Source organism: Periplaneta americana, chromosome 11 (genome assembly GCF_040183065.1).
Source record: "Periplaneta americana isolate PAMFEO1 chromosome 11, P.americana_PAMFEO1_priV1, whole genome shotgun sequence".
Classification (NCBI taxonomy): domain Eukaryota; kingdom Metazoa; phylum Arthropoda; class Insecta; order Blattodea; family Blattidae; genus Periplaneta; species Periplaneta americana.
In genome coordinates, this window is record NC_091127.1 from 53051659 (window position 1) to 53064293 (window position 12635).

At 35.5% G+C, this 12635-nt stretch overlaps 1 protein-coding gene across 1 annotated transcript in view; it reads right to left on the reverse strand.

Moving 5' to 3' along the window:
• Nucleotides 1–10374: 10374 nt before the first annotated feature.
• The window catches only part of LOC138709004 (PIH1 domain-containing protein 1-like), a 181248-nt gene continuing 178987 nt past the window's right edge, over nt 10375–12635 (reverse strand). Inside the window, exon 7 of the mRNA XM_069839448.1 lies at nt 10375–10568. Coding sequence (XP_069695549.1) covers nt 10530–10568 — 39 coding nt within the window. The 3' untranslated portion in view covers nt 10375–10529. The remainder of the gene's footprint in view (nt 10569–12635) is intronic.

Genomic DNA, 12635 nt, shown 5'->3' on the forward strand with positions numbered 1-12635 from the left:
CAAATCCATTTTAATATTATCTTCCCATCTACGTCTCGGTCTCCCTAAAGGTCTTTTTCCCTCCGGCCTCCCAACTAACACTCTATATGCATTTCTGGAGTGCTACATGCCCTGCCCATCTCAAACGTCTGGATTTAATGTTCCTAATTATGTCAGGTGAAGAATACAATGCGTGCAGTTCTGCGTTGTGTAACTTTCTCCATTCTCCTGTAACTTCATCCCTCTTAGCCCCAAATGTTTTCCTAAGCACCTTATTCTCTTTCTAATATAACTAAATTAATTATTTACGTATTTTATAAGGTATATAAAAATAACAAAAGTAAATCTAAATACTGTCATTAAACATTGCTTCAAATATAAACGCTTTATATTGCTTATAAATAGGCATACCCATACGACTTTATATTTTGTATTTTCAGTAACCGAATTTACTTATTTTATATACGTTTAAAAATATGTAAATAACTTATTTAAGTTATATTACAAACAGGGGGATGTCCGCTAAGAAGAGACCTATATACCCAATAGTATTTTCTAAACGCCGAACGCTTAATAGGCTACAATTAAGGCGTTGCGATGCTACCGGCAAAGCCCAAGAGATAGCGTGTTTGCCTGCTGATACGGGGCTGTGCTCGGACATAGATTCGATTTCCACTTGGCTGATTACCTGGTTGGGTTTTTCTGAAGTTTTCCCTTACTGTAAGGCGAATGTTAGATAATTATATAGCGAATCCTCTGCCTCACTTCGCCGAATACCATCTCGCTATCGCCAATTCATCGACGCAAAAAAATCTTGTGATATAGCGTCGTTAAATAACCGAATAAAATAAAGGGGTTGCGCTGAAAGCGTTGAGGTCTCGATTCCCGATGGAGTCATGGATTTTCTCCATTGATCTAAACCAGGCGTTCTCAACCTGGTTCTCGTGAGGACCTTGTGCTATTTTAAAGATATTTGGTGCTCTCGTCATGCGAGTAAAAATATACTCGCGAGCACGAACGCTTCTGAGGTCCTTTTTTCAACCCAAACTTTGTTTTACAGCCGGAACAAATAGTGTTCCTATCCATCCATTATACTATTTTAGCGACGTAATAAGCCTTCTCGTATTTCGTAGTGTATAATCCCTTTCAATTCAGCGTAGACTTAATCAGAAAAGTCCAGATTATTCAAGAGAATAGCTGCTCGTGAGGAACTACAATTGGTAGATCACTAGTCCTCCTTAGCACTGAAATATTTGTTTTGAAAGGAGAAATTCATATTGATTATTGAAAATAATAATAATAATAATAATAATAATAATAATAATAATAATAATATTTTTTGAAAACAAAATCCTGCGCCTTATCGTCGTGGTCTGGTCCTAACCCATAAACTTACACGATTAAAATTGGCGCTCTAGATAGCGTTGATGTCGTCTTTCGCTTACTAGTGCAGAGAGAAATATCTGAAACTGTTCTACCATCTATGCGCAGAAAAAGAAACTACTTGATGAGGCCTCCAAAAGTTTATTTTATTATTTTAATTGAGTAGCTGTGATAACTGTGAGTTATCGTACCTTGACTTCAGCAGTACACAGGAAGTAAAGGAAGGAATTGCCATGGCTGAACACAATCCGGAACAATAATGTCATCACAGTCTAGTATATACAGTCACGAAGCTCAATACATAGAAACTATGCATCCATAGATAGTTGCTAACCACTAGGATCGCTAATATCGCCTCATTACAGACAATGCGAAATAGTACCGGCACAGTCTATTGTTCCTAGCACCCTTACAACTCAAACCGTGACAGTATATACTATATAGACTGTGGTGTCATACTACAAGATAGAGAGCGTCGTTTATTTTATCGATGCTTGAATGCTGCGTTTTGCTAGCCTAAGATTATATTGGTATGCACACAAAATACACACGATGGTCAAAATCTTGGTATGGCACACACTCGCGCACACGCACCCATACATGAATTGTATGTGTAAAGTTAATATAATTATATCGCGATCAAATGATAAGGATTCCCAATAGGATTCACTTCAATTTTCAGATTTTCAAAGTTGCTTGTAATGCAACTGGTAGACGCGATAATTGTAATCTTGAACATCACTTGTGCTTTTATGTTTTCATCTGAGTTGTTAATGGCAGAGATTGGTTTGGTTGCGTTCTCTTCTGTTTAAAACATTGCACTCCTTTTGCCTCTCCCATCCATTGAACCCTTACGCTATCATGCCAATTTAATATTTATTTAACGTCGAATTTCCTGACACTCCCAATGACTGTGGCATAAGGAGAAAGGAATTTTTCCAAGCGTAAACTGATCAGCAGTTATTTGATATTATGTCCATAGAATCTGAAATTAGCATGAGTTTAAACTTTGACACATATGTAAAAGACTTTGTAGAGAGAAAAAAAAAAACAAGAAATATAATTTTTCACAAAGACTGACGTCCTATATATAGGACACCGGACGTTTTATTTTTTTTAACATTGTTGTGTAAGATTTTCGTAGTCGGCAATCATGATACCATAATCCTTATGTGTTATAAATTGCCTCCAATTTTTTTTATAATGTTCAGTCTGTCATGGTCATTGAAGTTGTGTGTCATGGCTGTGGAGCAGAACATGTTGTTCTCGAAGTCGGTATATATCACAAGCTATAGATATAATGCTTTTGATATTGATAGGGCATACTCGTATGATGTACTTCGTATATAGTAATTCATAATTAGATTCAATTTTTTATTTAGTGGTATGCCATATCATGGTAAAATTAGGCGTACTACATGTAGTAGAGGACATTTCGTGAGACGGATAGTACTCATGTTATTATAGGGGGTTTTCACTAAATAAAGCCTTACAAATGATTCAGGACGACCAAGTTGCTATACCTAAGTGCAATAACATTTCCATCACCATTTTATCACCAAAAAATGCGTGTGGCAACGTAACTGATGAGGATTGTGGTGATGAAAATAACCCTACAATTGACAATATGCCTGGTAGTCGCGAGCTGAGACAGAAGTAACCCTCAACACACAAGGAGAGGGAATGGATGATTATGATGACGAAAGTCATAATGGTGATGATGAACATAGTAAAGGCGATGGTGAGAATGGCAGTAGAAATACTAGTGATTCAGCAACCGATATACAGATGAAGAGAAAGAATAATAAATTTCAATTGGGAAGAAGTTGACATACAGCAGGGAAATACTATATTTTTCAATTTCTGTGCACACAGTTTCAAGATAGTTTAGAAATTTGAAGAAGAAAATATCAGTGAAATAGCCCAATATCATATATTAGTACAACAAAAATATGGGTGGACCAAAACATCAATCTGTACAAAACATCTATTAGAAGCAAGAAATGGTACTTTAGTCTGCATTGACGTAGCAGAACAAAATGCATGACAGCTATACAAGATAAACTCCAACGAAAAACTCGATCATCTTGCATTTCGTAAACGTCTCGTCTTATCTGTTCTCGAATCCACTGCTCGACATGTACAGTCAAGCGGTAGACCAGCGGTCGTCAACTCACTGCACTCTCGGGCTATCGTCTCTAACCCGCAGGTGCATTCGTGGCTGCTGGTGGGTATCTATCTACCTAATCCTGCTGCACTTACCCTTTACCCATTTCAGCGAATGCTGACGACCACTGCGGTAGACCATCTCATCTAAGACTGAGCAAAAAGATTCAAGGTTTGATGGAAGTAATCATTTTGTGGTATCTCAAGAAAACAAACTCGATGCAGACAGTGTCACACAAAGACAACAATAATATGAATGAAGTGTGATGTTGGTGTACATGTAAAATGTTTTATCACGTATCACACACCATAAACATTCTCGAAAAATACAATAATCTTATTGTGTGTGAGTGATATTATAATTTTGTGTTAATTTGATGTATTGTTAAGCTAAACAATTTATATATATATTAGTGCTAAAACGACTTATGTCATATAATGATTTTGCATGGGGATATGACTGACGTCCTGTATATAGGACACTGAAAATCTCGGATACTATCAACATAAAAAATTTAAAAACAGCTTTGTTATGTTATATCAATTACAATTAAATAATTCATACAAAAAAATCTTATTTTTTTAACAAAAAATAATTCAGTCTTATCTGGGTTAAAGGCAGTAATACTACTATGTCTTTTTATTATCTATTTAATATTTATATTGCATTTAGAATTAATATTTGAAACATAAATATAAGTCACTTCCTAATACTGCTGTTACTACATTTTCTACATTTTCATTAAAAATAAATGTAGGCCTAATATTTTCATTAAATCATTTCACAGTCAATAAAACAGACGATTTTCTGATTATTTCAAGTCAAGACAGCTAATGTTTGTCCGCTGCGTGCTATACCAGGAAGGTCCCGAGACGGAAACCACTGTCGTCTTTGTGTCAGTGAGATTGAAACTCTTGGCCACGTTTTGGGTGCCTGTCCTTTCAGTGAGATGCTGCAGAACTCTAGACATCACAGAATCAGGTCCATGATTGCCGAAGGCTTGAGGAAGGAAGATCTCACTGTACACGAAGAAGTCCATGGCATCTCTCAAGAGGGATCCTGTCTGCGAATTGACATGCTTACAATTCCACCAGGCTCTACATCCACCTACATTATCGATCCGACAGTCAGGTTCGAGGCACAGGAACAGCAGCTCGCTGAAGTCCATGCAGAAAAATGCAGAATTTATGAGCCCACAGTTCCATTCTATTTGGAGAAATATCACCTCACCTCCATTGAAGTAGTTGGGCTAATGGTTGGCGCTAGGGGCACAATACCTCGCCTCTTTGTCAGTTTCTGCAAGAAGTTCCAGCTGAACAACGACTTCATTCGTGATGTTTCCCTTACTGCTATCAGAGGATCGCTTGCCATTTTAAAATACCACATGTACATTGTTTCCTAAAAAGGAAGAACTTTTGTTCGAACGTCTAATCTGTTTGTTTACTATGTTTAGGCCTGTTATATGTATGCTATTATTTTTCCTATACTCAATTTCCTCTTTTTTTTTTTTATTCGTTCCCCACATTTCTCTTTTGTGGTCTGTTTTTGTTTTCACTCTGTGTGTTACCCGTTATTGGAAAAGCTGAAAGAGTGTCTTTCTAGTTATTTTGTTTGTTTATTTGTACGCTGACTTTTCATTAACTCACATGCACTTTCTAAATAAGTGCTTACCTACATATTTTGATCGATTTTCATTGTATAATAGATATAAATACAAGTCTACAATAAATTTTACTTGGAATAGATTCTGCAGATCGTGTTTATGAACATTGTCCACATCTAAATAATGTTTTCAATTGGGCCTCGCAATTTTTAAGATCGGCTCTGCTGCTTTTTACAAAATATCTCAAACTTCTTTACTCGGGACTTTTACGCTGCAAATAGATCGATAAGCAGATGGAAATCTATTTCTCAAGCTATCTCCTTTTTATGGGTACTCAAAATATGAAGTTCACTGAGGCTTCTACAACATCGTATTTCTAAGATAGGCTATCTCCTAATTAGTTTCAGTTTTGAAGAACTCCAGATCTAGCGGGCAAACAGCTGAATTTGCAACGCTGGATAATGGCATTTACTACCACCTTACAGGAATTGCGCAGGAGGAAAATCGGGCAATGTTGCCAACTTCATTTCGAATAAGCCATGCACCCGTATTTTTTACTTGTATATTTCAGGAAAAAAAAAGTGCACGGGGTATTCGAAAAAATACGGCACATACATTTATCTTTAGAGGAAATTAACTTTATGATGGAAAGAGATAGGGTAACTGCATTTCTGGAATATGTGTATACTGTCAAAATAGTCTGTAGTTTCGATTCTGGGCGTGGATAGTGCAGGTTATCTTCTGTCTACATGACTGGATAGTCGTCTCTTGTCGTATGGCGTCCTGTGTTGTCACTGCAGTAGTTTCCTGCACAGTGTTGACCACATGGTCAGAGAGGCTCTTATTGTGAATACAGCTAGTGTTCATTCATGGATATGTCAATCCCTGTACTGCATTAGTTTGTAAGTTGGTATTAAGGGAGGAGGTAAAAGAAGACAAAGAAATGAGAAAAACAGAGAGAGAGAGAGAGAGATAAATTTCTATTCCTGAGTCCTGACCAGTTCTTGGAATTCATCACTTCTTCCGCCACTTGTTAGTAGGATCTTCATCCTTTTCAGTCACAATTTCTTAGACATACTTACTCATTCAAACGTTTTTTGTTATTTGTCTTTGTCGGCAACTATTTCTGCTTCATTATACTAAGGATTCGCCATTCACTCTCTCAGTAGCATCGAGTGCATTGGCTATAAATGACCCACGAGATGAGGAAAGTATATGCTGGTAGAGCTCTTACAGGAACACTTCCAGGTTTTCAATTTAGTAGAGGCAAAACATTTCCTCTATATACATAATGTTTAATTTTAAGAGGAACATTAGTGCTGACTATCCTCCGATATATTGTAATGAAACCAACTTGGAAAATGTACATAGCTGTGAAAAAATCCACATAATATATTTTCTTCTTATTAGGATTTTTCTACAATACAGTAGTTATGCTTTACCGAAAGAAATTTTCCTCCTCCACAGATCTCTAACCTCAACATCTTATTCAGTAACATTTCTTCTAGTTATACTTATTCTGACGCCATCCATCCATTGTTCTCTTGGTTTTCCTCTTCTTCTTCCCTCTCGTGGGTACTCACCTTGTCGTGGTGAGGGGGCTTAAACTTGTTGTATAAGCCAACAAGTAACAAAGAGGTACCCACATGAGCTGCATTAACACCAACGCAGTCCCACTATATTTTTCACTGCTTATGATTCATGGATTTCCTCAGTGTAAAATTCTCCGGAGGTAAAATAGTCCCTCAATCGGATCTCCGGGTAGGGACTGCACTGAGAGATGTCAAGAATCGTACTAAAGTACTTATTTGGAACACCAAAAGTCACACCGTCCAGGCAATCAGAGCCAAGTTTAATATTGAAAAGAACCATATAATGAGACAAAGAGGCAACTATAATACCAAAAGGATTGAAGTATGGTGTCAGTCCAATGCAGAAGCAAAATCCATTCTCTGTAATATAAAAAATGAGGCTAGAAAGAATAAATTCCATGTCTCATTGGGTAGTACATTTAAAGACCGAGAATTAAAACGAAAAGGCAACATTAACGAAAAAGATATAGACACTCTAAAAATTTTACAATGGAACTCTAGGTCTTTAAGAAATAAAATGGATTTATTAAAGCAAGAAGTTCAAGACGAAAAGCCTTCTATATTATGCATAAAAGAATCTTTTCAGATTGATAATATTTTAAAATTTTACAAATTTGCTGACTACAAAATTTTTAATCTGTTTTGTGAAGATAGAGGGGGTGGAGGTGTTGTTACCATGTTCCACAACTCCATTCATGTAATTGAATCTGTTGTTGTTGTTATTTCCTAATGCCAGGCGTTTGACAATAAAGTCATTTGACCTCTTGCACTCCAATATTTTTCAAAGATATTATCATGGTCAGCCACTGAAGCACAGATTTTGAGGTGTTCCGAATCCATTTCTTGGTTTGAGTTGCATAATGGGCAGTTAGGGGACTGATATATTCCAATTCTATGCAGGTGTTTGGCCAAACAATCATGGCCTGTTGCCAATCTAAATGCAGCTACAGACGATTTTCGTGTTAAGTCGGAAATTAACTGTGGATTATGATGCAGAGAGTTCCATTTTTTCCCTTCAGATTGTGTTATCAAATTTTGTTTGTTGAAGTCTAAGTATGTAGATTTAATAAATCTTTTCACAGAGTAATACGTAGATTTAGTAACAGGTCGGTAAGTAGCAGTTCTGCCCTTCTTTGCTAATGCATCCGCATTCTTGTTTCCCAGGATGCCACAATGGGATGTAATTGAATCTAAACAACAATTTAAAGGCCAAATTGAATACAGTAGGACAAAATTATTACTTCAAAATAACATTTCATTTTCACTTGTCAATGTATATATACCTCCAGACCTAAACCTAGTAATGGATGATATAGAACAGTTGATCCCATCTGATCGCAAGTTTATCATAGTTGGTGACTTTAACAGTAAACATCACATATAGAATAATGGACCTTCAAATCAATATGGAAACATAATCTACAAATGGTTACTGAATAATGACATCATTTTACTTAATGACAACAAAACAGCAACATATCAATGTGTAAGTTCAGGATCTACAAGTACTCTAGATCTCTCTTTCTGTTCATCGAGCATATATGATAATTTCAAAAACTGGAGTGTTGGTGAAGATCTGTCAAGTGATCATCTTCTTGTTTATATTACATTTTCATTCTCTACAGATAACTCGCCAGATAACATGCTACCTAAAACAAAATGGAAAATAAAGTCCGCAAACTGATGTAAGTTCAATAATGAAACTAAAAGATTTAACAATTTTAATGATGAAACAGCATTGTCTCAAAAAACTATTGATTCCAGAACTTCAGAAATTACTGATATCATCATAACTGCAGCAAAACAGTCTATTCCCACTATCAAACAACAATCTTGTAGGCCTATGAACATCTGGTGGAATAATGATTTAACTTACATGAGAAAACAACAGTAATCTGCTCAGTGACAATGGATGAAAACGAGAATAGTTGATGACAAAATAAAATATAATACAGCAAGGGCAAATCTCAGAAGAAGTATTCTTGAAGCCAAAAGAACAAGCTGGCAGCGATTTGTTGGGTCTTTAAACCCAATTACTCCGCCTACAACAGGCATCTATAATGAACACCGTTCAAAATACCCCTCATTTCTCGTGAAAAACAACAACTGAATATACTACAGTGGACTATAGTGGACTTTATGTTGTCAGCAAACAGCTGGATACGTCGGTATTTTTCCATTTTTCATCCTCTTCACTTGTCCAAACCATTTTAATCTTCTTTCGTCAATTACTTCAATAACATTCTTTTCTACCGCCATAATTCCTCTAATTCTTTAATTTCTAATTTTCCCTTCTTGGTTTTCTTGCTGCTCTCTGCCAGAAGTTCATTTCAGCTGCCAATAATTTGTTTTCATGTATTCTGTCTAATGTCTAAGATTCTGCCCCTTACAACATAACACCACAGTCTACTATATACAGTCACGAAGCTTGAGGTGATTTTTTGCAAATCTCGCGATAAAGCGCTCCAAGCGGTTAGCAACTAGAAACAATAGACTGTCCACGGTCGACTTTGGATTGTGTCGTATTTCCATCGAGTGCTAGCTCGTTGCGTATTTCACATTGATGCTTGTGAAATGTTCGTTATTGGTTGTAATGGAAATGTTAATGGCTAAAATACAATAATTGGAATAATAATATTTTACTAGAGACGTAGAAAAATTAAGTTTGTTTTAATGAAATGTATTGACCACGTTTTATTTTCAATTCTGGTGGGATTATTATTTCTTAGGCCTACTTTTTTTTTCAAAGGATATGTTTTTAATTATAACTGTTAATTTTGTTGTTATTTTTATTTGTTGCTTTACTAGAGACGTAGAAAAAGTCTGTTACAGTAAAAGTTATTGATCAAGTTTTATTTCCAATTCTGGTGTGATTATTATTGCTTAACCTCATCCCACTTTGTTAACTACGTAAGCCTACACTACAAGTACCGGTACACGTAAGTTACTCCATTAATTCATACTTCCATTATTATTGTTGTAAAGGGAAGTGCAAATTAATATTTATTGGTTTCATAGTTAATTATCGCCATAATCTTGAATGAGTGAAGCGATTATAGTAAACTTCAGTTCGTTTTGCACAAACAAAAATTATATTAACCTATTTCTTGCAGGTATCTTCGAGTTTATGGTGGAATTTAATATACTTCATTAAAATAATAAATTAACTTTATGCATTTAATATTTCAATAATGGAAGGAAGGTGTTAATTTTTCCAAAAGAACATAACGAAAATGTAACATATTTTGTCGTCTACTAGGAGAGAGATCTGCGATGATGAGGCGATAGTAGCGATCCTAGTGGTGGGCAACTACCCATGTTTGCATTTTTACTACATATTGAGCTTCGTGACTGTATATAGTAGATTGTGATAACACTTTGTACCAATGACTTATAAAATAGGGTTTTTGTTTTCACATATTATATTAAAAAATAATAAGCCTGACATTTCAGTAGCAGCAACTGCCCCTACTGCCCTCCCCCCTCTGGACTCTCCTGACTCTTCCGAAGTGGGTAACTTGCAAGCATTATAGGAGTCAATAATATGCTTCACTTGCACCATGTTTGTCTTGTCACTTAGAAATGAAAGTGAAGACAATAGTTAGTAAAATATTCGAGTTGTTATCTCATTTATATTGATAACTGAAAAGTACCTCATTCTTAATCATTTATTGAACGTAGAAATTCCGTACATAGCCATTCATCATTATAATTGTGTAACATGTAACACATTATTTTTATATAATCACAGCTTAACCTGGAGGCAGTATGATTTCCACAAGATAATGCAAAATAACTTCAGTTTCTAATTTGCAGGAACAACCGGCAGTGTAAGAGTCAGAATCTGGAAGAAAAGAAAAGAATAGTAAGACAAATGATTTTTCTTATTTTAATTTCCTATAAGTGAATTAATTCAGTTATGATTTATAATATAGCTTATGCAAGGACTTAATTTCCAGATTTATTTCGAGAGAGAACAAGATATACTACTGAAATAAGATTATCATTATCGGTATATGAACAAGAGACCATAAAGTATTTTAATAACCATCTCAGAGTCCATGCAAGATTCGTCTTCCACATTCTAGCAGTGTGTGTTTTCGATATTTTAATAACAATAATTTGTTCCACACAAACCCAATATATACTACTATTCTTGCACACAAGTGACCTGTGCAGTATAATTTATATTTGCATGATGTGAGAGAAAATAATCTAAAAATTTTAATTCAATAACCATAGGAATATGGTAGTATATTACATTTGTCTCTTCTAATACATATTTCAGTACAGGTTTTGTTTACAGATTGCAAAAACAGAAGAAATATGTTGAAATTGAAACTGAGTTTAAATATGAATAGATTCATTTTCGAATTAATAGAAGTGTATAATATTAACGTTTGTTTTAAAATTAAAGCAATTTAGTATAATCTCGAATCTACAAACCATGCAGCTTTATTAATTTTTATGATAAATTGTTTCAATAGAATCCATTCTCTTGGACCATCTATATATTTTTAATAATCAGTTCAGTAATCTTTATACGAAACAACAAGTCAAAGACAGGATGGGAGAAGAAATGTCAGAAGGAAGTGAAATTGGGAGAGGAGTACGACAAGAATGCCCTTTATCACTTACTCTGTTCAACATCTGCGTGAAAGATTTAGTGAAGAACAGTTTCCAGAACATAGGAGGAGTGATAGTAGGAGGAAAAAGAAAAAAAATGTACAAGATTTGCTGATGTTACAGCATTGTTAGTAGAAGAGGAGATGATTCTAAGAGATATCCTGCTGGAGCTAAATGACAGCTGTGAGCAGTATGGAATGAAGATAAATGCAAACAAGACGAAGACCATGGTCATAGAAAGAAAAGTAAAGAAGGTAAACTTACGAATTCTAAATGAGGCAGTAGAGCAAGTGGACAGCTTCAAATACTTGGGGTGTACTATAAGCAGTAACATGAACTGCTGCCAGGAAGTCAAAAGGAGAACACCAATGGCAAAGGAAGCTTTTAATAGAAAAAGGAGCATCTTCTGCGGACCTCTGAAAAAAGAGCTAAGGAAGAGACTAGTGAAGTCTCTTCTGTGGAGTGCAGCATTGTATGGCGCAGAAACATGGACATTACGACGATGTGAAGAGAAGCGATTAGAAGCATTTGAAATGTGGATATAGAGAAGAATGGAGCATGTGAAATGGACAGGCAGAATAAGAAATGAAGCTGTGTTGGAAAGAGTGGATGAAGAAAGAATGATTCTGAAACTGATCAGGAAGAGGAAAAGGAATTGGTTGGATCACTGGTTGAGAAGAAACTGCCTACTGAAGGATGCACTGGAAGGAATGGTGAACAGGAGAAGAGTTTGGGGCAGAAGAAGATATCAGATGATAGACGACATTAAGATATATGGATCATATGAGAAGACAAAGAGGCTGGATCATATGAGAAGACAAAGAGGAAGGGAGAAAATATGAAAGACTGGAGAATGCTGGGTTTGCAGTGAAAGACCTGCCCTTGGGCAGAACACTATGAATGAATGAATGAAATTTGGAATGAAAATTTAGGAAATTTCAAGTTAAAAATCACTCAACCGAATTTCAGAAAGCACACCCTTTTCGACATAACACCATCAATCATAAACACACCCCCACAACAACACCGGCAATAAGAAACTAAAAGAAAGCATAAGACCTCACTAGCAATCTCAAGATAATGTACATTCCCGCCTAAACTAGTAATTACTTAAAAAAACTGGGTTAAAGCTCCAGGAAATAGGAATAGTAAGTTATTTATTAGAAAATTAAGCGAAAAAGAGCTGAAGACTTACTTAAATGTAATAGAGTTCAGCTGAGAAAAATTGAAGACTTTGCTCGAATAAGGCTGTAACTAATAAATCTATAATACCGGTACATGTTTC